The 26,306-nt window shown below is 44.4% G+C and overlaps 1 protein-coding gene across 1 annotated transcript; it reads left to right on the plus strand.

The window, feature by feature from the left end:
- The first annotated feature begins 2,035 nt into the window (after positions 1-2,035).
- LOC128740396 (atrial natriuretic peptide receptor 1) lies at positions 2,036-25,480 on the plus strand. The gene is made up of 15 exons (XM_053835937.1): positions 2,036-2,393; positions 2,585-2,696; positions 12,037-12,202; positions 13,277-13,354; positions 13,612-13,888; positions 22,071-22,505; positions 22,743-22,863; positions 22,959-23,074; positions 23,182-23,260; positions 23,374-23,494; positions 23,561-24,083; positions 24,125-24,467; positions 24,527-25,140; positions 25,201-25,348; positions 25,408-25,480. Exons 1-15 carry the CDS (start codon positions 2,036-2,038, stop codon positions 25,478-25,480), a joined length of 3,564 nt encoding a protein of 1,187 aa, XP_053691912.1.
- Positions 25,481-26,306: the final 826 nt, after the last annotated feature.

Here is a 26,306-nt window from a genome sequence, read left to right on the forward strand (position 1 = left end):
CTTTAATATTTTTCGTGGTGACGGCTTGCAAAGCCTGCTACACCAACCCCCTGTTTCGCCGGAGGGCCAACGAAGCTCGAAAGAGCCCTCCTTTCCTGTCAGCATACGACCCTGGCTTCCACCGGGGTTGGTTACCCGATCTCCACCAAAGTTGCTCGTATCCCGGCTGGTACCACGAGGCGGTAGGAATAGGAGTTGCTGAATAAGAGGCTATGAACCACTGTAGGGTCTATTTTATGCCTACACGTGCACAAGGCACCGACGGTACGCATTATTCAGCCGTTTACCAGCCAGGGGCGTACTGTTACGAACAGGATTGTGATATATCAAAAAGTAGTACAACGATGCGCCATAGAATAATTATTAATATAACCAACGACAATGCCTATTTAATAGGCATACTTAATAAACGGTTCCGAGGAAGTACACAATTAGTATGCTAACGTAGTTGTCAATTTGCATCTATTGTATGCATCATTTACAATTACTCATTAGAAGGAGCAAGGCAGTCGCAGTTAGCAAGAGGCATCATTTTTTTTATTTTAAGAGCTATTTCTGCTAGGAAGCAATAAGCCACTTGAGAGTTACTCTTTGTTGGAGTGGCTTTCAACCAGTATATTTACACTTTTATACACAATTAAATTTGGATGTAAAATAGGGCATAAGGCGGTATTTTCAGAAGGCTTCTAATTATTTGGCACTCTTTGTTTTTTCCTTTCACGAAACTTTAATTTATTATTGCCAAACGGATGTGCAACCAAGTTATTGGTAACAAATAGTGACCATTTTTCTTCCAGAATACGGATAACAGATGGTGGAACCAAAATAAAAGTAGGTCGAAGAAACTGGTCCCGAGCCTAGCCAAATGAATTTCACACATTTTACTTTACATTTTATCATTGGCCAAAGTCCATCTCACGCCCAATTTTATTTGCACATAAACGGTTCCGATCGTACGGTATGGGTTTGCGAAACACACGGCTGGTTAGAAGTTTCAGGTTCATGCGGACGACCCGTTTCTTTCCAAATGCATTGATTAGGAATGAGTTTTTTTTCCACGTGGACGGTTTTAAACCGACTTTTTTCCTGTAAATATCAATCATCGCATTCATTTACTTCAATGGATCTGTATCGTTTTGTTACCGATCTCGGCTATAATTGATTTGTGTAGTAAATGTACCCCAATGGGCGTGGTTTATTATTTTGCTCATCCAACGACATGCTGAATGTGTCAATAAATTGTTTTTTAATTATTTGAAAAAGTCGAAAAGTTTCACAAAACATAAGATAAAATTGCTTTCTCAACGTTCTATTCCTGCTTTTTGAATTGATGTTTGCACTGAAGTTTTTGGAGCGTCTTAGTAGAATACGAAACCTAAAAATAAAAAATAAGAAAACTTATCCAATTTAATTCTACTACAGACACAGACACTGAGGAAGCCTGCAAGTCGTAGGCGAAATACGTATCTGTCATTGAATAAAAATACACATAGTAGAATTAAATTGGATAAGTTTTCTTATTTTTTATTTTTAGGTTGATGTTTGCATCCATCGAACCTCCGTTCGTAGGGTATTCGACAAGTTTTTCTAAACAATAAAACTTTTTTTTTGTTTTTCGTTTTTAAAAGAAGTCAGTACTAGTTCTATAGCAATTTTATGTGATTTATGCTTATGTGTACAATCGCGTTGAAATCGAATAATTTTCTAATTGTTGCTTTTCAGAAATACTCTCTAATATTTGTTGCTATTTGTCTTCGAATATCCAGAATGACTTGCAATCGCGGTAATGTTTATCAGTGAATAATGACAGAATTAATATCAATAATGAATAGTGATTGTGTTGAACCGGTCCACCTACCTCTTCATGACCACTCCATTCTTTGCTTGACCTAAATAAAATATAAAAACGAAACAAAGCCAACATAATTTTCTTTTGACTGAGTTGTTAAATACCGTGCATGTGCCGAATGAATGTGAAGTCCAACATTTTAATGACAGCAAAGTAGTGCCAAATCCCAAAACCAAAACATTCGCAATGCATCGGAGACCGGCAATGCGTGCCGCCATCGTACTGATACTGTGTGAGTATTGCGCTTTGTCGTACGGTGTCCGAGGCCGGCCAGCTCAGGCACCGCAGGAAAGTAACGTGGCGCTACTGCTGAACAACCTGAGCGAGGCCACCCGGGAGCGATCGGATGAGGCCTACTTCGAGGAGGATGATCTAGGTGCGATAATGGCCAGTAGCGGAACTGGCAGCGGTAGCGCCGCCAACACCGACGAAAGGATTCATAAACGCTCCGGTGGGATGATGAGCCGCATTGAAATTCAGGGGGACGCAGGAGGCAGTAATTATACGACCTACAACGTCGGAGTCCTAATGGCATCGCATTTGGGTGAGTTTATTCGTGCTTCACCGTAACAAGTGACTGTTATTAAATGTTTGATATGATATGCTACTTCTAATGAACAAGCCGGCTTTACTATACCCATTATACAGTCGTTTGCTCTATTTCCTCCTTCCGAGGGCGTCAGGTCAGAAACGTCTCTATTATTATTGATTGATTGATGAATTGTTTTGTTGCAGATTCACCTTTTGATCTGGAACGGTGTGGTCCAGCTGTGGATTTGGCGTTGGATTTAATCAATGATTTTCTTGCCAAATCACACAACATAAAGCTCACGAAAGTTCAAGCGAGGTAAGAAAGAAAACACCTGGTTAGAACAGAGATTAATTGTTTGAGAAAGTTTCTACTTCAAAAACCAAACCAAGAAGAGCGAAAATTAATGTTTTAGTACTTGTGTGCTTGTTGTTTTAGTAGTTGGGTGTCATCGTTAGGAGTTCAATGATAGTGTAATTGGAATTGTATTGAAGTAGAAATGCAATTACAGTAATCATTAATTCATTCAGTAGATTTTTGAGCAGCCCAAAATTAAACTTTTATCAGAAGAGGACATTCTTACATAATCTCACTGTATCATAACTTAGCAAAGAATTCGATAAATTGACACCAGCGATGAGAGCGATTTGTATATGCTACCACTAACTGCGGATTACCGCCTGCGAAGTCAAGAGGAAAATTGTGTGGCGTGACGTTATTTATTTATACTGCTCACACTAGGCAATCAAATAGGACGTTCCCCGATGAACGACATATACATACTTCATTAGAGCATCATCGGTTGCTCTACTATGCGCTGAGACAGAGTGACGAGCATAATACGTAAATATACTGTATAGTCCCATCGGCAGAATGTGAACCCAACAAGTGATTTGTTTGGCTAACCCTTGAATATGTTTGCATTTGTCATCAAACTGCCACTTTGACCAGAAATTGACGAAAATGTTCATGGAACTGGAAATAGGATGAGATTTAAAGTGAATATGAGCTTCCTCGAGGACGTGACGAAAACTGTGGAATAACGTAACGGTAAATCAGATTCGAAATGGGGTTGAATAAATTTCGTACAGAAGTCTACATGAATATGTATACTGTTTTCGGATTTTCCTTCTCTAGTGAATGAGAAGAAAGCACAACATAAATATATAATAGATATTGTATGAAACACACAGCGCAAAGTTCATTTCTTAGAAACATGATATATTTGTATTAACTATAAGAATACTTTACCTATGCACCTCGCTGTAAGGAAAAGTGACATCAAAAGAGCAATAAGCAAAGCAAAGTCAAATATCGGTGCTGCCTGCCGTTTTCGAAACTTGACTGACTTCTTTTATTTGACAAACTTTGCAATTTTAGTTAACTGTTAGTGACAGGATAATTGCAAGCCAATGCTACGATCCTATTGAATCTAACAGTCTCTTCCAGTCAAGACTCGAACACACGACGACTGGCTTGTTAGACACGTGTCGTACCACTAAATAGAACAACAGGAAAGTAGATTTAATATTATTCATGATGAAATAATAAAAGGAAGACCAGTCAAGATTGTTCAGGCGGCAAGCACTTTCTTTTCCTTCTATGACTTAAGCGAGCTAACCCTAAAATTTTTATTGTTTTGATGTGCTAGAAGTAAAATCGGTAAAGTGCAAGACAGTCATGTATGTGCAAACTGTGCACTCAATTCTCAAGGCACATATACGGCCATTCACGGGCCTCCACGAGATAAGTCTATTTGCCCATAAGTACAGAACCGACCCCGGTTGGAAAATTGATAGATAATGCATACCATCGATGAATTCTGTATTCCGCACTTTGTTTTTTTGTTGTATCGCTTTTGATTGAGCTTCTCGTTCCTAGAACAACCAGCAAGTGGGACAAGTTATAATTGGTCCATGGACAAAAAGCCTCATTACGCACCTCCAGCTCGAGCAAACTTGGATCTCTCAGGTTGTGTTTTTTATTGACTGGATTCAATTGCAACTATTACTATTTGCCAGCTATTTGGTGCATGCTCTCTCTGCCGAAAAAACAAAGAAACGAATGAGTTGGAGAGGAGAGAAGGAGAGGAGCAGGCCTTGAACGATGCGCTAGCAGAAGTTCAGTCCTGATCCTCGTCTATCCTCAACACACCGACTCGTTGTGAGTCGACAAACGAAGATGTGGCTCCAACTCTCTACTCACGGGTCGAGATTCACTCTGCCTGATCTCTGACTGTGTGCTGGAGGGTGGGCAGAAACAAAAGGAGAGCCGAACAGTTATGGCCAGTAGGATGGCTGTACAATCGCTCAAATAATCTAAAAATATATAACGTCGAGCATCCACCCCTAGGTTACTCAAAAGTTGCTGAGTCGCAATAAGAGAGATCTCAGCTAGCTTACCAGTCTTGCGACAGGACATTGTCCGAGTAAATATCATCTTCGGTTCGTACAAGATGATATTTAACCTCGGAACACTTGCTCTGCAATCGTGGAGCACAAATAGTACGCAGACTACAGTATCTCAAAAAGTGGTGATCTGGTGGCGTCGCCGATCAGGGTACTAGGTTTATAAACCTAGTCATCCCTGATTGGCACATGTTTCGCTCCAGATACCAGCCTGTCACTTCCTCAATAAGTGAAAGGTAAGCTTGAAGCGTAGCTCCTTAGTGGAAATCGGACAACCGGTGGAAACTAGTGTCGTATGCGGACAGAGAAGGAGGCACCCATGCGAATGCTGAGTGTAAACTCTCCGCCTGCAAATGACGGATCTCAGTAGAAGCATGTTCATGAACCTGAAAATATTGAGAACCAAAGCAAAGGGTCCAAAGCCCCTGGAAAGGAGGATGGTTTTAACAGCTGTTATCCATGGCTAAATGTAAAAACGTAATTGGATAAACCCCTAATCCAAGGTGTCATGCGACCCGTGCCGAGGGATGAATGGGGGGGGTTCTATAAATACTCAGCCACAAACGGAGCCTGTAGAGTACCAGGGCGCCCCCCACAGTAATCTGTCCTTATCGCATCATGAGGGGCTCTGATGCGGCGGACTCTTCTTTCCCCTCAACTCGTGGGACTTTATATGGATGAAAACATAATAAATTTAACTTCAGTGAGCGTGGACGGATTAGATAATCCGTTCGTGAGAGGAGGAATCCAGAGATCTCCGCCGATGGATACAAGTGGAAGCGCCAGCGTAAACGGAAGCGACCAGCCTGTCGCTAATAATAGCAGCAAACCCATTCGCGGGAGGAGGCATCCAGCGTTCTCCACCAAGGGTGGTGAAGGATGCACCTAGAAGCACTAGTGTGGGTGGGAATGGCAGCTAATCAGGGCGATGAGAAAGAATAGGGACGCACTACCTAAAGTGGTAGCAGCGTCACAGCAGCTCGATATAAATTTATCAAGTTCACGTCAGGTCGCGGCAATTTCTCCAAGGACCTGAAGCAGAGCTTGCAATGCTCATGCTTCGGAGAACCTTGTGTGCAGCGACCAAAACACACAACGATCTCGTGGCGCGTACTGGAGACGTGAAGAAGGGGACCGTGAAGGCGTCGAAGTCAGTACAGACGGATGCCTGCCCGTTGACAGGGTGTCGCAACGCGGCTGAGAAAGCTACGAAGAGCGCTACCAACAGCGGGAAGGCGTCCGCCAAGCGTATGAGACAGTCCTCGGGGGATGGCACCCCTAGCGGACCAAAAACGCCTGATTGGTAAAAGGCGTCAAGCGAGCGGGTTAGCGGAGCCAATCGATCAACCAGCGGGAAGCACCAAGACGGGTGGCCCGTAGATCGAACTAAAGGCCAAGAAGAGAAAAAGAAAGAAAAAGGAAGCTCCATCTAAACCGACGAGGAAGCGAGCGAAGAAGGGCGACGCTCTAATCCTGAAAACCGACGAGTCGAAATACTCGAAGGTTTTGAAGGCCATGAGAGGACCCTACTAGCACAGTTGTTATAAACTAGTTGTGGTAACCGATTAATGACTGATTTCAGTCATAAATAGGTTGCAGCAACCAGAAGTGACAAAAGTGTGCTACTTGGGGAGATGCCCTACTCAGGGATCTGGGCGCGGACGTGCGGAGCATCCGCCGCTCACGCACTGGCGAAATGATCCTCGAGTTAAAGAAGGACGCCACCAAGAAGAGTTCCGCATACAAGTCGGTTGCGGAAAGAGTGCTCGGGGAGGGAGTGCAGGTACGTGCTCTCACACCAGAAATGACTCTCCAGTTTAAAAACCTGGATGAGATCACCGATGTGTATGAGGTCGTACAGGCTCTCAAAGAGCAAAGTGGAGTAGTGGTGGCAACCTAGGCGGTTCACCTGCGTAGGGGTCCTGTCGGAACCCAGGTAGCCACCATACGACTCACGCTGGCGGACGGAAACGAAGCCCTGAAAGCTGCCAGGCTAAAAGTGGAGTGGTCGGTATGCCCACTGAGCATACTCAAGCAGTCGGAGGCTTGCTTCCGGTGCTTCGAGCATGGGCATAAGGCCTGGAACTGCAAGCGGCCAGATAGGAAAGTGTGGGAGTGGGTAGAGTGTTCTACTGCAGCTGTTATGTTCCGCCGAGATGGTCTATCGAGCAGTTTACGCGGATGGTAGACCGAGTATCAGTTGTGCTGACTGGTCTTAGGCCGGTGATTGTGGCTGTACTATCCGTACTCTACCCTAGCCATGCACAACATCATGTAAATAAATATTATGCAACAAGCAAAACAAAACAGACAACTCCGATCGTATTGAGACACACGGCGGGCACCGAACGCAAGCACCAGCGCCATGCATACACTTCACAAGTGCACGCATTTCGCTGAGCTGGCTCTCCGACCGCTCGGTGGCATATGTGACTCGGTGTAAGGACTCGAATTACAAATTCCAGAACCCAATGTATCGAACAATGAATCTTTCTGTCCCAGTAGTCTATCTCTTTTTAGCTTTAAGAATGCATTTAGAATAAGGAAAATATCGATATGCATTACCGATATTTTCCACCAAAATTTAACTATAAAAGCTAACCTTTCAAACAATAAAGCAAGCCATTTCGACTTCAGACTTCGTACGTTTAATGCGACCCCAACCGGGCTATCGCTAACGAAAGAACTTAGTCCCACAAGCAACCCCGAGATCAGTTGATCTGCCACGGGCTATTGCTTGAAGTCCAAAGGCTAAGTATATTTCAAATAACCGTCCGCGCCGGTAAACAGAAGCGAGTAGTAGTTAGTGCTGTTACTAGAAGTTAGTGCGGTTACATGGCGACACGTGACGCCTAACTTGCAGCCCTCTGAAGTGCGGGATGTTACCTGATTCGCCGGCGGAACCGCCACAGGAACATTACATTGCCACCCCACTGGTGGAAGTGATCTCCATCGATAACATTGTCATAGATCACAGCGGCAAACCGTGGCCGGCACCAAAGTGGTCGGCGCCAGAAGCGGCGTAGTGTTATGTTCGAAATTTCAAAGTGACAATTTAAACAAAAAAAAAAAAGAAAAACAGTAACCAAAAACACACAAGAAAAAAAAAACAAAAAAAAACTTTTAGTGAAGTGCACAACAAATAATGGGCAACGAACAATCGACGCAGAAACCACAGACACACGAGGATATCATCCGAATTATCAACAACAACGTACAACAAACGGCACATCTGGAAAGGCAAGCTGGCGCAGCAACGATACTAGCATACGCGTGCACCATCGGGGTGATAATTCTTTTTGCATACGCCGCATACCGCGCGGTTTGCAAGTACGAACGGATGCGAACATCCGAGATCAGTTGATCTGCCACGGGCTATTGCTTGAAGTCCAAAGGCTAAGTATATTTCAAATAACCGTCCGCGCCGGTAAACAGAAGCGAGTAGTAGTTAGTGCTGTTACTAGAAGTTAGTGCGGTTACATGGCGGAAGACTTTAACGCTTGGGCGGTAGACTGGGGAAGTCGTCGCACGAACCATAGGGGTCGGATTCTGCTTGAGGCTCTGGCAAAGCTTAACGTAGATTTGGCCAACGTCGGCACCACAAGTACCTTCAGTAGGAACGGTGCGGAGTCTATCATCGACGTGACATTCGGCAGTTCTGGTCTGATAAGAGACTGGAGGGTAGACAATGGCTACACTCACAGTGACCATCAGGCGGTCCGCTATGGTGTTGGTCAGATAACAAGGCGGCAGGTGGCGAGTAGAGCCAACACTCCAACCACCTGTGGATGGAACACATCATATTTCGATCCCGAAGTATTTGTGGAAGCGATCCGGAGAGAGTGCGGTGATCGCGGTATGCCCGATCCGAACGGTGATCATTTGGTTGAGGTACTGTCGCGATCGTGTGACGCTACCATGCCTAGGAAAGGTCGAACTAGGTATGGCAGGTCACCGGCTTACTGGTGGACAGATGAAATTGCGGAACTCCGCGGAGCGTGCTTTCGTGCGAGGAGAATTCTGCAAAGAGCTCGTTCGGACGAAGGCAGGGCTGAATGTCGAGTAGCACTTGTTGCTGCACGCGCAGCGCTTAAGAGTGGGTCGTTCCACGGCCGACGTTCCAGTATCTCAGACCATAGCGCAGGGTGGTCGGCCTCCCAGCCGAACATCCAAAGTAACGTGGGCGACGGCGGTTTGGAGGTCGGGGAGGAAATGACGGTTACGAACGAGGAACTCATTGAGATCGCTAAATCCCTAAAGGTGAGCAATGCACCGGGGCCAGACGGAATCCCGAATATGACCATTAAAGCGGTTATTCTAGAGGCTCCCGAATTATTCGGGGCAGTACTGAGTAGATGGCTGCAAGATGGCCCCTTCCCGGGCAGATGGAAGCGACAGAACCTGGTCCTATTGCCGAAGCCGGGAAAACCTCCGGTCTCCGGGTGTTCCCTCGTGATATAGGCCGATCTGTCTGCTCGATATCGCTGGCAAGGTGCTGGAGAGGGTTATCCTTAACAGACTGGTACAGTACACGAAGGGTACAAACGGTCTGTCAAGGAACCAATTCGGCTACCGAAAAGGTAAATCTACGGTGGATGACATCTTGTTTGTCACTAAGACAGCCGAGGTGGCGATCCAGCGCAAGAGGACAGGTATCCGCTATTGCGCAGTTGTCACGCTCGACGTGAGAAATGCGTTTAATAGCGCTAGCTAGGACTCCATAGCCAACTCGCTTCGGAACATCCAAGTGCCGGTGTCGCTGTACAGAATTCTTGAAAATTATTTCCAGAATCGTGTGCTATGCTACAACACGGAAGAGGGTCAGAAGTGCGCTCCAATCACCGCAGGGGTTCCGCAAGGTTCCATACTGGGCCCGGTGTTGTGGAACGTCATGTATGACGAGGTTTTGAAGCTAAAGTTCCCGGTAGGGGTGGTGATTGTCGGCTTTGCGGACGATATCACCTTGGAAGTCTACGGTGAATCTATCAGAGAGGTTGAGTTGACGGCTACCCACTCTATAAGCATTGTCGAAGACTGGATGCGCTCTAAGAAACTGGAGCTAGCGCTTCACAAAACGGAGGTTATCGTAGTGAATAACCGCAAGTCGGTGCAGCAAACAAATATCAGCATCGGGGACTGCACTATTTCGTCAACGCGGTTCTTAAAACTCCTGAGAGTGATGGTCGACGACAAGCTTAAGTTCGGGAGCCACGTCAACTATGCCTGCAAGAAGGTTTCCACAGCTATTTCGGCATTGTCTCGAATGATGTCTAAAAGCTCTGCGGTATATGACAGCAAGCGAAGGCTTTTAGCCAACGTGGTCCAGTCCATACTTATATATGGCGGACCGGTGTGGTCATCGGCGTTAGGAACCAAAAGCTACCTAGGTAAGCTGGAAAGTACCTACCGTCTCATGTGCTTGAGAGTGGTGAGTGCGTATCGCACAGTTTGATATGATGCAATCTGCGTCTTAGCGGGTATGATGCCTATTGGCATCATCATCAATGAGGACGTTGAGTGCTTCAACCAACGTGGAACCAGAGGCATACATAGTACCACAAGATCGGCCTTGATGACCACTAGAGATGGTCGGGTAAGAAAATTTGAAAACCCGAACCCGACCCGTACCCGGTCAAGAAAAAAATTCAAAACCCGTACCCGACCCGAACCCGCAAGTTTATTATTTTTGATACCCGAACCCGACCGCAACCCGACGGGTACGGGACGGGCCCGGGTACCCGACCATCTTTAGTGTTAAATGTGGTCAATAGAGATACCCGACCCGACCCGTACCCGGTTTCAAAAACAAAAATTAAAAACCCGTACCCGACCCGAACCCGCAAATTATTATTTTTTCAATACCCGAACCCGACCCGAACTCGGCGGGTACGGGTACGGGTGTGGGTTTCGGGCAAATCTTCCGCTACTCGACCATCTCTAATGACCACATGGCAGCGGGCATGGTTCCACAAAGGGCCGGTGGACACACAGACTTATTCCGGAAGTATCCAGGTAGGTCGACAGGCGCCACGGTGAAGTCTACTTCCACCTGACACAGATTCTGTCAGGGCATGGTTGTTTTAGACAGTATCTGTACAAGTTCGGGCATGCGGAGTCCCCCGCGTGTCCCGAATGCGTGGATGTTGAAGACACTGCAGAACATGTTTTTTTTATATGCCCTCGTTTCGTGGGCGCGAGGAGCAACGTGCAGGTAGTGAGCGGACAGGACACTACTCCTGACAACTTAGTCCAAAGGATGTGTTCTAGCTCGGACGTCTGGGGAGCGGTCAATGCGGCTGCTACCCAGATTGTACTTGAGCTACAAAACCGCTGGAGAGCCGATCAACGACGAGTAAATAGCCTAACTACCATAGTCCAGTAGTTATCTAAGAGGGTGCGTTAATAGCACAATAGCCCCTCCCTGAAGTAATACCGATAAGGTGGTGCCAGGGGGATCGAGGCTGGAGACTCGAGTAGGGTTTTAGTGGGTCTTGGTCCTCACCATTAGGGGGGTCGGGATACCAAACCCCATTCCCTGAGTTGTCTTCTCAGGTGTCTGATAGGACCGTATCTTCTACGGTGCTGAGCAGATTTCCCTACTCGTTAAAAAAAACACACACACACACACACACACACACACACACACACACACACACACACACACACACACACACACACACACACACACACACACACACACACACACACACACACACACACACACACACACACACACACACACACACACACACACACACACACACACACACACACACACAGAAATTGCTCAATTCGTCGAATCGATTGGTATATGACCCTCGGCCCTTCGGGTCTCGGATCAATTTCGTGTTTTTTGACCAATTTCTAAACCTTTGTTATAGTATAACAAAGGTAAAAACCGCATTGATCGTCGTAAAAACCACGTTTATTCAAAAATCGTAAAATAAAACGAAAATAATTTGAATGTACCTCTGAGTAAAATATAATCTCCCGTTTCTCTACTGGTATTTAAAGATAATTCGAAGAAACTCTTATTCATGTTTTGTTCGAAGAAAATCTTCTAAGAAATTTCAAGTTAGTATTTCTGGATTTTCTGATCAGTAAGGGGCAATGGGAAGGTTGATCACCATCAATATATTTTTCTTTGATTAAACCATTACCAACTTATCCTCTGATAGAAACAATCGATACATCACTATTTTTAACACAGATGTTCCATGTTAATTCAATGCATCCAATCTACTCCGCAGCTACGCGTCCTGTTCGGGAGCGAAATCGCCCGGTCTTGCAGCTGATATGCACTTCAAACACAATGTGATAGCCTTCATCGGACCTGCCTGTGCCTTTGCGCTGGAACCGGTGGCACGACTGGCGGACTACTGGAACACACCCATCATCACCGGCATGGGCGACCAGGTATGCGCGCTGGGTGCGGTTTGAATGACCCCCGGTGGTCATGTGGCGCTTGATTCCGGTATCTCGTGAAGCGTACGGTTTCACGGCGACAAGCAAAAAAAAAACAAATACATTCGTTGTGTTTCTTCTATAACAGGGGTTATTCTCTGGATTGTTGGTAGTAGCAATCTGGAAAGTAAATTTATTTAATGCACCAGCCCGTACTCAACGTGTATTTAATCGAGCGTTATCGTTCGTCTGATGCTACAGTACAACACTATTTGTTTTAAGCTTTCTTTGCATCTTTCTCGGAATACTGTTATTATACCCTTATATAAGAAATGCTTAGTTTCAACCTTTTATTTACCAAACATAATTATTCAGCATTTAGAAATTATCGCTTGTATTGCTAGAGGCATACTGTACTGTAGGGAAAGCGAGATGCTGCAATGATTTTGATGCCGCGGAAAACGATCTCTATCATCATTAACTTGATTTCCTTTCTTTTTTTCATTTGCAAATTACTGATTATTTCATTTCGCTCCGTTTGACACGCAAGTGTCTCATTATTGAAGTCCAGCAACTTAGCCTTTTGTTTCCATTCCCGAGCTAAATGACTGAAATTCCAAGAGAAATTGTTTTTTTTTTCTGTTTTTCTTCGTATCAGGTAGTGGGAAGCAATCAGATCAGATGCTGTTCCCGTTTTGTAGGACATTTGAGTTAGCTACTGTAGCTACTGTACGTTTTATCTTAATGCAATCAGTAAGATGGAAAAAATCAATCCTGTATCTAAAAATATAATTCCCACATAAATTGGAAATTTTATACATTTTACAAAAGTTTACAGATTTTACAGATTTACAAAAGTAATAGAGAAAATTCATTTTAAATGTCTATGTGAAACGTAAAATACCATTAAACAATTTGTATGAGTGCGAGTAGAGTTATGTATCAATATTTTAGCACTCTTTTATGTTTAAAAACATTTTACTCTTTTCCCCTCTCTGAAATATTATCATTTTGTCAATACCGTGCGTAACAATTGATTTCGGAAAACATATTGACACTGACCCGTGCAATCGATTTTTCACGCAGCCACCATCGGAAGGGGAACTTTCGGTGACATCTGGAATATTAGGTCGACTAAGCAATAAATGGAAAAACGAAAGTACGGTACGTCCAACTATTGCTATACACACAATCAATTCCATTTCCTCTGGATGATATTTTCCGTTGCCCACTTGCGTTTCTCTTCTCTTTAATCCTCTTCCGTGGAGACACATCGACTTCGAGTAGAGACAATATTTGCATATATTGCAGTACTTTCACTCGGATTTATGCCAACAGAAGCCACCAAGCTTGCTGCTGGATCCAAAAACATGAGCTTGAGAAATAATTTTTCTTTCACCGTTCGCTTCCGCATCCGCCAGGGAATCTTCAAGGACAAGTCGAAATACCAAACGTTGACTCGGATGTCGTACTGCCAGTGCCGGCTGAAGTTAGTTTTTTCCAGCATTTTTCGACAGTTCGGCTGGAGACACATTGCCCTGCTGCTGGATCGATCGGATTTGTTCTCGCTAACTGTAGGCAAAAATCTTGAGTACGGTCTGAAGGAGGAAAATCTGCTGACCTTCGTACGGGAGCTGGACGGTAACGACGAGGAGGATCTCGATTACTATCTACGTGATGCCAGTATGTATGCTAGAGGTGAGTACCGGGCGTTTAGCTGTAAGATAGAATGAAACCGAAAATATAATCTTGTGGAAGCTTATAATCATGTAGCAAAAGCTTCGGCACTGGGGACACGTACCACGAGTGATTTTATAGAACATTTCATGAATTTTATTATTCAGATTGGTTAGATTGGTTAGTTATACATACCGCCTTTGGTTAGAGCTTACTAGAACATTAGGGCATTAGGAATCCGCCAAGCCATTTCCAAGCGATTGCATGCGTTGTGAAAAGCGAGGCCCAGGTTCCTTTAGAACTTCTCTTGCGATCAAAAAGGGTTTTCATCATTATACCGAGACCCGTGGCGAATGATGAAAAATGGATTCATTAAAGCTAACCAAAAAAACGAAAATGTTGTTCTATTTCTACGTCGTCGACTTGGTCAAATGTTGACCCTGCGAAGGTTATGTTATGTATTTGGTGGAACCAGGTTGGTGATACTAATTATGCATTGTTGAAATCCAACGCGACTATCACTGGGAAATTCTGGGAATTGAATTGATACGTTCGAGCCGATTAATGCCAGAAAAATGGCCTTAATATGAGTAGAGGTACGAAAAATGTGATGTTACAGCATGACAACGCTCGGAACCGAGTTGCCAAACCAATCAAAGCCTACTTGAAAACACTCAAATCAGAAGTCCTGTCCCATCCACTATACTCCTCAGATGTTGCGTCATTCAACTATTATTTACTTGTTGCGTTTGGTGACAAATGATCTAATTCACCAGCAGATAGACGGAATTAAATTGTAGCCAGCTATTCAGAGCATGTCAAATAATTCATTTGTAAATAATTAAAAGTAAAGTTGCTTTTTCATAAAAAGCAGCGAGAATTTAGTTGTGCGCCTAACGCAATATAAGTAAATTGTGAAGGCAACCGCCTTTATACTATGCTGGCATTAAGCAGCTTTAACAAAAAGAAATCTGACGCCTTAATTCTTGTTCTTCTTCTTCTTCTTCTTCTACCAGCAATTCGTTAAGCGTGTCGACATTTGCAAGTCGACTTTAACCTGGTCGAGTCAGCGCATTGGGCTCCTCTATTTCTACAGCTTGGGGTTTGTACGATTGCGCCACTCTCCGCTTCTCGCTTGTACTCCACCAAAAATTGGCTGCAACACCTTCTTGTTCAAATACGGCAAGTGCACGTATGTCAAGTTACTCAACAACCAACACTTCCAGTTCATCGTCGTCAATAGTCACCGTTCGTGGGAGGCAAACCTTGATTGTTTTTGGAGGTCTCTTCCTATCATATGTTTGGTTTTCTATGCCTTGATTTGTAACCCAATCCTTCTAGTCTCTGTTTTCAGTCTGGCGTAGTTTGCCTCCGTGGTTTCAAGGTTTCTAGTAATGTCTAGTAAAGTCAAGGTCATCTGCAAAGGCTAGGAGTTGGCTTCATTTGCTGAAGATCGTTCTTCTCGTATTGATGCTAACTCACCGGATCACACTTTCAATAGTAATGTTAGATAACATACAGGACAACCAATCCCCGCAACCATCTGCGCGATTCGATAGGATTCGAGAGTGCCCCCGAAACACACAAGTAGCACATTATTCGCTTCAGGTTAGCTTTGATCAGCCGCAACAATTTGTTTGGAAACTCCCAATCTCGTCTGATACTGCCGTACGAAATCTCTTGTTATTGGTGTTGATGAAACAAGATCTTGAAGAGTACCTTGAAGACCGCGTTGATCACTGCAATTCCGAACTAATTACGAGTAGGTACTGTTTTCCGGAAAAACTGATGCGGCTGATCAAAGCTACTCTGGAACGAGTGATGTGTTACGGGCGCGTTTCGGGGACACTCTCAAGTCCTTTTGAATCGCGTAGAGGGTTACGGCAAAGGGTGGACTGTCCTGTATGTTATTTAATATCGCTATTGAAGTTGTAAGCCGGCGAGCGGGCATCGAAACGAGAGGAACGATCTTCAGCAAGAGTAGCCAACTCCTAGCCTTTGCAGACAACCTCAACATCATTACTAGAAACCGTGAGACGGCGGAAGCAATCTACGCCAGACTGAAAACGGAGGCTAGGACGATAGGGCTACAAATTAATGCGTTGAAAACCAAATATATGGTAGGAAGAGGCTCCAGAGAAAGTAACGTTTACCTCCCACGGACAGTGACTATTGACGGCGATGAACTGGAAGTGGTTGATGAGTTCGTATATTTGAGATCTCTGGTCACCGCCGACAATAACACGAGTAAGGAGATCCAACGACGCATTCTAGCTGGAAATCGAACCTACTTTTCCCTCCGCAAGACGTTTCGATCAAGGAGCATACGCCGCCGCACAAAGCTAACGATGTACAAAACGCTAATAAGACCGGTAGTGTTCTACGGACTTGAAACGGTAACTTTGCTTACGGAAGACATACGTGCACTTGCCGTTTTTGAACGAAAGATGTTGCGGACTATTTTTGGCGGAGTGCAAACGGAAAGCGGAGAGTTGCGGAGACGTATGAATCACGAGCTACAGGTATTGCTTGGAGAGATTCCCATCGTACACCTGGCGAAAGTTGGGAGACTACGTTGGGCCGGCCACGTCACAAGGGTGCCAGTCGTCCGACTGTGTAGTGAAATCCGTTCTCTTCAAGAACCCCACCGGCACCAGGAATAGAGGGGCTCAAAGTGCACGATGGCTTGACCAGGTTGCAACCGACTTGCGTGTGTCGAGTCGCGTAACGAATTGGCGACGAGTAGCCCAGGACCGAGTACAATGGAGAGGAATTCTTGATACGGCAAGAGCCATTCCGGCTCTCGGCTGAATGAGCGAAGCGAGCTAATTACAGTAATCGTACCGAATGTCCTTTTTGTAGATGGGACAAACCACATCTTTCATCCACTTCTGCGGTTGTTTCTCTTGCTTACAAATCCTTGAAATTATCCTGCTCCATTGCTAGTAGTTGCTTACCTTTCTTGAAAAGTTTTGCCGGGAGTCCGTCTTTTCCAGCGGCTCCAGCTGTCCAAATTCTCACCGGATATCTTAGACATTGAGAATCGGGACGCTGTTATCGGTTGTAGGCACTCCCAGGTTAACTTCCGTTCCACCTCCTTCTGTTGTATCGCCATTGAGATGGCCATCGGAGGACGGCTTCTACCTGTTGACCACCTCGGCCTCGTTGTTAAGGCTGCTCTTCTCGTATCTTTACATATCAGACTTCGGTGTTTATCCTTTACGTGATTGGTTAACCTTTTCATAGAACCTGCGCGTCATTAGCCCGGAATGGTAGTTCTATCTATTCACGCTCTGTCCTCCTTCTAGCACTTTTTCTTTTCAGGATCGTTGTCAATTCATTCCGCGCTCGTCGGTAGTTGGTCAAATTCTCCCTCGCAGTGATACTACTATAGTGTTTCCCAGGTTCTGTTTCTCCTCCCTATTACTTGCTGACATTCTCCGCCCAACCAGTCATTTCGTGCACTCGGGCTTTCCTCAGCTAGAACCGCGGTTACGGCTTTATTGACTGTCGAGCGTGTTCTCCTCCATCAGTCTTCGAGGATCGAAACATCTAGCTCCATAGAAGCTATCCGCATCCCGCAGGGAACATATTTATGTTGATGGTGTTCGAGAAAAGTCAGCCATCGACGAGAATGTGGTCGATTTGGCTCATTGTTTATCAGGTTAACTCTAGTTGGCTTTGCGGGTATCTTTGCAGGGAAAGAAAGTGTTCTGATCACCAGGCCTCGATGAGCTGCAAAGTTGATGCTGGCGAACACCTTTCGTACGTTGTCTCCGTTGCACAGAGTACGCTTTGTGTGCACATTTTTGATGGTTTAGTTTAAGAATCGGCGTTTTATCCTCAACAGCCACATTTTGTCGTTCCAGTCCACCGCGTTATCCTGCATTCTACCTATTGTAAGCGTCGGTAACCTAGGCCTCTAAGATCTAAAGGATTAATTTGCTTAATTTTTGTCATCGTTTGATTCATTTTACAATATATCAGGAGTGGTTTGAATCGATCGTCCCACACACCAGCAAACATCCCACAAGAGTAGTTAACAGTAGGTTTCGATATCCCAAAGCACGCAGCCCACCTACCTCCCATCGAATTTCCACACCCAACAACCAGGAGGAAGCAGGCGAAATCGCGAGCGGCTCACGGGTGACTAGAGGCGAAATAACTGGTGATTGAGGAGCAAATGTTTATATACAGCAACGAGGGTAATGACCGCTGATTAAGAGGGAATGACCCGCATGTCATAGGGAAAAGGATCATTTTCCAACTGAAAGCTGAAAAGACAATACATACAAGCCACCGCCATTGTGGTCATCGAATCAAAGGACATCGCCATTGCCGCATTTCTTCGCCGTGGGTTTACATTTCCTACCTGCTGCGGATAATATACGCATTTCTGGGTTATTCCATCGTCATCGTCGCCGTTCAGAACCACCCATCGTTATAGACGGGGTCCGGCCACGGAGAGTTGCAATATCGCCTTGGTTCCCGTGGGTACAAACAACATGCCCGAGGAAACCGTGGTACCCGCTAAGTGAGAGCTGAGAGGAAAGTGGATAACTGGAGTGGAAACAAATGGAATTTGGTGAAGGAACGGAAGAGGTACGGCTGAAGGAACGGGGCCCCGTAGGATAGAAAGGTTAGCTTGTTTTAAGTAAGTGGGAGAAGATATTATAGTGAAATTAAAGTTTGTTAAACGCTTAATAAGACTTTTAATCAGGCAATTCCAGAGCCCCGTGAAATTCATATTAAGTGCGCCGACCCTGAGGTGTTTGCCTTCGGGGAGTCCTTTAAACGCTCGCTGCTAGCTTGCCGACAAGTACACTATTACTACAAAGTGCGTTCTCAGCTCATTGGTCACTCCATCGCTCTGGTAAAACTTGGCCTAGCCGTCACGGATCCTCCCCACATTCTCGCCTTTGTGGCATATATCATGCAGTACCACGGTGTCGAATATTCGAGGTTCTAGCTGTTTGAGCAGCACCCTGTCAACACTCAAGAAATTCATCGATCTGCAGTTTCTGGTTCCAACCGTCCATTGCATCCAACCGCCCAGTTTGCTTCGAGGTACGATGCTGGTCAAACGAGCCAGTCGCCGCATGTTCGAATCTCGGCTGGGCATGGGCAGTGCTGCTAGAGTCAGTAGGATCATTGTACTAGCCGTAATTACCCTGTTTTCTAATAACCGGCAGCGAAGTCTGTCGATAAAGAAGGACCAAGCCTTAAAAACCCAATGCTTTGCTCTGTATACATTCCATGTTCTTATTTCGTCTCCTGTATCCATGCCGTATGTTCTGAATCGAATTTTCTTGGTTGTTTGTAATAATGTAGGCTTAGGTAGGTTGTCTTACTAGGGGTGCGTAACCGTGTCTCGTTATGGTTGGTTGTCATCTTAGCTTTAGTGCCGAAACAACACATATCTTAATTCACCGGCTGGACCAGATCAAACGCTGTCGTGAGCCGCTCCTATGCTGGAGTTCAACTGCTCACTTGGGAGAGGAAGCGTCAAGCCGTCCAGAGCCGCCCTTGCCAGGGGAACATACGCTCAAAGTTATACCTCGTTACTACACTCAGCGTTCGTATGAGTGCCTCCTTCCCTGTCGGTATACAGCCTTATTTACCACCGGGATTGGTTATCCGATCTCCGTTAAGGTGCCTAGTTTTTTTATGAAATGTTTTTGTCAGACAACCACGCTAGTAGTAGCTAGCTTTAAGTTGCGTATAGCAGTATTGTCTTGCTGAAAAAAAAAAACGAATTCATCAACACCTCACCGTGTGCCAAGAACCGCTAGCAACAACACTTCACTGGAAATTTTCAAGGATTTGGGAGGAGGAGAAACTACCGGAGGAGTGGATGGAAGGTGTAGTCTCACCCACCTATCAAAAGTCCGATCGGTTAGATTGCTGTAATTACCGCGGATTACGCTGGTCAACGCCGCCTACAAGGTGCACTTTCAGATTTTTTTTTGCGTCGTCTATCCCCAATAGCAAGCAAACTCGTATGGCAGTATTAGGCGAGTTTTATGTGGGCCCGTGCTACTACGGATCAAATTTTTACTCCGACAAATCCGCGAGAAATATCGGGAGTACAACGTGCCCACGTATTATATTTTCTTGGATTTCAAAGCAGTATACGATACAGTTGAACGCGAACAGCTATGGCAGATAATGCACGAGTACGGTTTTCCGGACAAACTGACGCGGCTGATCAAAGCTACCCTGTGATGTGCTACGTGCGCATTTCGGGGACACTATCGAGTCCTTTCGAATCGCGCAATGGGATACGGCAAGGGGATGGACTGTCCTGTATGTTGTTCAAAATCTCTATTGAAGATGTGATCCGGAAAGCGGGCATCGAAACGACTGAAACGATCTTCGGCAAGAGTAACCAATTCTTAGCCTTCGCAGACGACCTTGACATCATTACTAGAAACATTGGGACGGCAATCTACGCCAGACTAAAAACGGAGACTGGGAGGGTTGGGTTACAAATCAATGCGTCGAAAACCAATATATGCTAGAAAGAGGCTCCAGAGAAAGCAACGTTTGCCTCCCACGGACAGTGACTATTGACGACGATGAACTGGAAGTGGTTGATGAATTCGTATGCTTTTGGGATTTCTGGTCACCTCTGGTAAGCAGATTCAACGACGCATTCAAGCTATAAAACGAGCCTGCTTTTCCCTCCGCAAGACCCTTCAATCACGAAGCATTCGCCACCGCACAAAGCTAACAATCTACAAAACGCTAATAGACCGGTAATCCTCTACGGACTTGAAACAGAAGCTTTATTGCTTACAGCAGACATACGTGCACTTGCCGTATTTGAACGAAAGGTGTTGAGTCTAAAATTTCTCGAGTTCGATTAGTTCTTGAGTTACGCAAAAATTCCTGTTTTATTTGTATGAGAGTCCTTATCCCCCTACCACAGGGTTGAGGGGTCTCAAATTATCAAAAAAATAAAAAAATACTGCCTTCAAAACCCCCCACATGCCAAATTTAGTTCCATTTGCTTGATTAGTTCTCTAGTTATGAAGATATTTGTATTTCATTTGTATAGGAGCCCCCTCCCCACTATTGAAGGGGGGAGGGGTCATAATTCCCCTCCTAAAGAGGGGAGGGGTCTCAATTCGCCATAAAAAAAAATTGCTTACAAAAACACCCACATGCAAAATTTGGTTCCATTTGCTTGATTAGTTCTGGAGTTATGGGGAAATTTGTATTTCATTTGTATGGGAGCCCCTCCGCCCCTCCCTCCTAAAAAGGTAAGGGGCTCTAATTCATCATAGAAAAAATTCTTGCGTCCAAAAACACTCACATGTCAAATATGGTTCCATTTGATTGATTAGTTCTCGAGGTATGAGGAAATTTGTATTTCATTCGTATGGGAGCCCCCCTCTTAAGGGGGAGAGGAGTCATAATTCCCCTTCTAAAGAGGGGAGGGGTCTCAATTCACCATAGAAAAAAATTTTGACTCCAAAAACACCCACATGCTAAATTTTGTTCCATTTGCTTGATTATTTCTCGAGTAATGCAGAAATTTGTGCTTCATTTCTATGTGAGCCCCCCCTCTTAGTGGGAGGATGGGTCTCTAACCATCATAAGAACCTCCCCATGGCCCCAAAAACCTCTATATGCAAATTTTCACGCCGATTGGTTCAGTAGTTTTCGATTCTATAAGGAACATCCCGACAGACAGACAGACAGGCAGAAATCCATTTTTATATAAAAGATTTTACCAATTTGTATAACCGTTTTGCTTATTTTTTCCATCTTTGTAGCAAAAGATCGGATAACTAAATCGGATCGTAGAAGACCATTTCAGGCGAAACCACAAACTCCTTTTCAACGCTGTGAAACAAGCTAAATTCATAATTCATGCCAATAAATTCAAACCCGACAATGCACCCTGCCTCTGCTTGCTGGTTTGAGTATGCCAATGGCATAATATTGTTCACATGCTATTCTTGATTCAATTACAAACGAGTGCACTATTTTCTCATACTTTAGACAGGCTATTATCACTATCAACACGTACTTGGGTTATGTTAAATGACAATAAAAAATCCTTGTTGGCCACATTCCATACCACTCAACTGAAGAAAATGTCGGTATATTATTTTTTTTTCCTTTTACTCACGTCCGCCTTCCTGTTAAACAATTGTTTGTTGATCCCGCTGTATGTACTTTTTTCTTCATCCAGTGATTATCCTTTCCGTAAGGGGTAGCTTGGTTCGAAAATTTATGCTATCCGCTCACCGGCTCGGAATGACGAGAGGCGAGTTTACCTTTCTCGACGTGGAAATCTTCCAGAGCTCCTACTGGGGTGACCACTACTGGGAGTTGGGCGACGAGGACGATCAGGCGGCACGCAAGGCGTATGAGGCACTGCTGCGCGTTTCGCTGCTGCAACCGACCAGTCCCTCCTATCAGTACTTTGCCGATAGGGTGAGACAGCGTGCCAAACGTGACTACAACTATACTTTCGTGGAGGACGAGGAGGTAAATTTCTTTATCGGGGCTTTCTTCGATGGCGTCTACCTGCTGGGAATGGCGCTGAACGAAACCCTGAACGAAGGTGGAAACATTCGTGATGGGACAGCCATAACTCGGAAGATGTGGGACAGAAGCTTTGACGGTGAGTACGTTTGGATTTAATCAAAAGTGAAAGTTATGTATATTCGGTTGTATTGCTATGAGATTTAAAGAAAAAAATAGTAACTTCGATTTGAATAAAATCGGTTCGATTCGTTTCATATTGATTAATATAATGAGACTTAAAATAAATAATACATGCTGTTGCACCACTTTTCGTTTAGCGGAGGATTTTTTTCGGAATAATTCTTCACACGTTTCCCTGAACGTTTATCAACAGGTATCACAGGCCACGTCCGGATCGACGATAACGGAGATCGTGACGCTGATTATTCTATTCTCGACCTGGATCCAATTACCGGCAGATTTGAAGTGGTAGCACACTATTACGGACGCACGAGGTAAGGCCTCCCGGTCGAGTTTCGCATCGACAAAATGTAGCAATAGGGATTAGTGCCGATTTTATCGTTTTCCTCATTACTGTTTCCGAATGCAGCGAGTACAGCCCGGTAAAGGGAAAACGAATTCACTGGCCTGGCGGACGAGAAGGACCCCCACCAGATGTTCCCAAGTGTGGCTTCCTGGGAACATCTCCTTCCTGTCAGGGGAATGGTAATCTAATTGCAGTTCTGCTTTCGGCTTGCTTGCTACTAACCTATATCAGCGCCACTAGCAAGTGCTGTTTTTCATGTTCTGCATTGTTTGCCTTTATTTCACAGAAATGATTTTTTTGTATGGAGTCATCGGGTTCGGTATCATCTCTACATTTGCAGCCGCTGTTACCTACATTTTGTGCAAGTAAGCAAAGAGAACTTTCAGATTGTAGATAAATTAAGAATAACATAGAAAGTGTGTTGGAAGAAGGTTTCTAATGAAAATATTCTTGATCAAAATAACAATTTAATCAACAGACAAATGAAACTAAACAATGAGTTGAACAACATGTCGTGGAGAGTTCGACCGGACGAAGTACTGCTGGAAGTTGGTAAATTATTCGGCAGCAAAACAGGACTACAAAAATTGAACTATGAGGTTTGTAAATTGTACAAAAACAGTCCCATTATTTGAGCAATCGTGATAACGTCACTCAACGAACAGAATTTTTCTCTACAGCAATTTGGCAGCTCCGGACGGGCTTCGATTGCTAGTGGAAACTCACAGCTTCCGGCTCAACTTTTCACCACGATTGGCATCTATAAAGGTGAGCGAGTGGCTATCAAGAAGGTAGCAAAGAAAAAGGTCTACATTACTTCAACTCTGCTGTGGGAAATCAAACAAGCGCGGGACGTTAGCCACGAGAACACGGTGCGGTTTGTAGGTGCATGTATTGATCTTCCACGACCTACGATCTTGATCCTGACGGAGTACTGCCCAAAGGGCAGTCTAAAAGATGTTTTGGAAAATGAAGCCATTCAGTTAGACTGGAATTTCCGAATGTCTTTGATCCACGACGTTGTTAAAGGCATGGCTTACCTTCATAACAGCGATGTAGGAGTGCACGGAAAACTTAGATCCTGCAACTGTTTGATTGATGGACGTTTCGTGTTGAAGATTTCTGACTTTGGGCTACGTACTCTAACTACTCCGTCGGAACTTGTACGAGACCAAAATTATTACAACAGTAATTAAGTTTATCTAGGTCCAATCTAATTGTTTGATAAGAGTCTATCCTTTCAGAGCTGCTGTGGGTGGCACCTGAACTGCTCCCAGCTACGGTCATTCCCGGAACACCGGCTACTCAGAGAGGAGACGTCTATTCGTTTGCCATCATTCTGGAAGAGATTGTGGTACGAGGAGGACCCTACGAGACGGCGCGACAGTTTATGGATCCGCAACAGATCGTGGAACGAGTTGTAGCACATGAAAGCCCGCCATTTCGCCCCTTTGTAGGCCAACGAGACTGTCCTCCGGATTTGCTAGACCTGATGGAGAAGTGCTGGTCCGACAGTCCGGATGATCGACCGACTTTCGTACAAATCCGAGCTGCAGTGAAATTAATTATGAAGTATGAATGTGTTTCATTAATTGATTTATTTTTCCAAATCTATAGAGCAATACTTATAGAGGTTTCTGCGAGAATCTGATGGACGATCTGCTGCGTCGGATGGAGCAGTATGCAAACAATTTGGAGAGTTTGGTCGAAGAGAAAACCGAACAACTCAGCATGGAGAAGCGGAGAACGGAGGAACTGCTGTACCAGGTGCTTCCCAGGCCAGTGGCACAGCAACTGTTAGCCGGCGAAATGGTTCAGCCGGAGCAGTTCGAGTGCGTCACAATCTATTTCAGCGACATCGTCGGTTTCACGGCACTTTGTGCCCAAAGTCGTCCAATGGAAGTTGTCGACTTTTTAAACGATCTCTACAGTACTTTCGACAGGATAATAGGTTTCTACGATGTGTACAAGGTGGAAACCATTGGGGATGCTTACATGGTGGTGTCCGGTCTTCCGGAACGAAATGGCCACGACCATGCGCGGGAAATCGGCTTGATGTCGCTGGCTGTCCTGGATGCCGTTAAGTCTTTCACCATCAAACACAAACCCGATCAGCAGCTAAAGATCAGGATCGGAATTCATTCGGGACCAGTTTGTGCCGGAGTTGTGGGACAGAAAATGCCCCATTACTGTTTGTTTGGTGATACCGTTAATACTGCTGCTAGAATGGAGTCGACTGGACACCGTAATACGCTCATACTTGTGGAATCAATAAAATGATGGTTTATAATATTTATTATTGCAGCTTTAAAAATACATGTTTCCGAAGCAGCAAAACACATTCTTGATAAATTCGGCACCTTTCGACTGGAACTCCGGGGAGAAGTAGAATTAAAAGGCAAAGGAATCGTTACGACCTTCTGGTTGGTGGAATGTTCGGAACCTGATTTACGGTGAGGTTTATTTTTGTTTTGACAGTTGTTATATTGATATTTTGTTACTTCAATTTAAGGCCACCGACACCGATGAAAAGTTACGAAAGTGAAGTGCCGTTTCCCATACTTTTTCCAGGAATTGGAAAGTAGCAGTGACCTAACAGTACTAATTTCAACTACAAAGTCTAGCCAATTTGGGGTAGGGAATTATTTTTCTAAAATTTATCTACTTACTACTTAAGATAAATACTCCAAGAATTGTATGTCAATTTGCTTTTGGATGATATACATGACAAATTTATAGAGATATTCCACTATGTACCAACTAACTAGTCAATGATGTAGACTCTGTAATGCACAATTATTTATTAAATGTGTTCAATAAATGGACTGATTGTGATAAGCATGTTTCACGATGTACATTTTTTTGCATTTTATTATAATGAACTGGATTCGTTTAGATCAAGGGTACGCCCTGAAGAAGGACCATTTTTTCCATGTGTGGACTCATCGCTGTGACCAGTATTGCTAATCTATCGTGATAAAGAAGGAACATACTAATTTATTCTATTATTTAATTCTTAAATACAATTCATAGAATTCAAAATTCCAATAGTTCAATTTCAACCCAGAAAGATTCGGTAAGCCAATTCTCTGGACAGTTTAGTAAGTTCATCTCTTTTACGACGTTGTAGATTTTGTATCATTCTAACGCATCTTAAACGTAAGATTGTAGACTTGCTAACTTCCTTCAACCTTTTTACGGAAACTTCTTCATGTAGATTTTCCCATTCAATAGTCGAGACATTTTTCCACTCAAGTGTACGACCAGCGTTATAGTACAAATTTTTCGTTGTGAATAGTTTCCACTGATCCAAGAGTATCGACCTATTTAGTAGTTCTTTACCGGTGCTTATGCTTCCAATAAATCTACAGACTTATTTTCTCCTATCCACCGTCAGTCGCCGAAGAAGGG

This window comes from Sabethes cyaneus, chromosome 3 (genome assembly GCF_943734655.1).
Source record: "Sabethes cyaneus chromosome 3, idSabCyanKW18_F2, whole genome shotgun sequence".
Classification (NCBI taxonomy): domain Eukaryota; kingdom Metazoa; phylum Arthropoda; class Insecta; order Diptera; family Culicidae; genus Sabethes; species Sabethes cyaneus.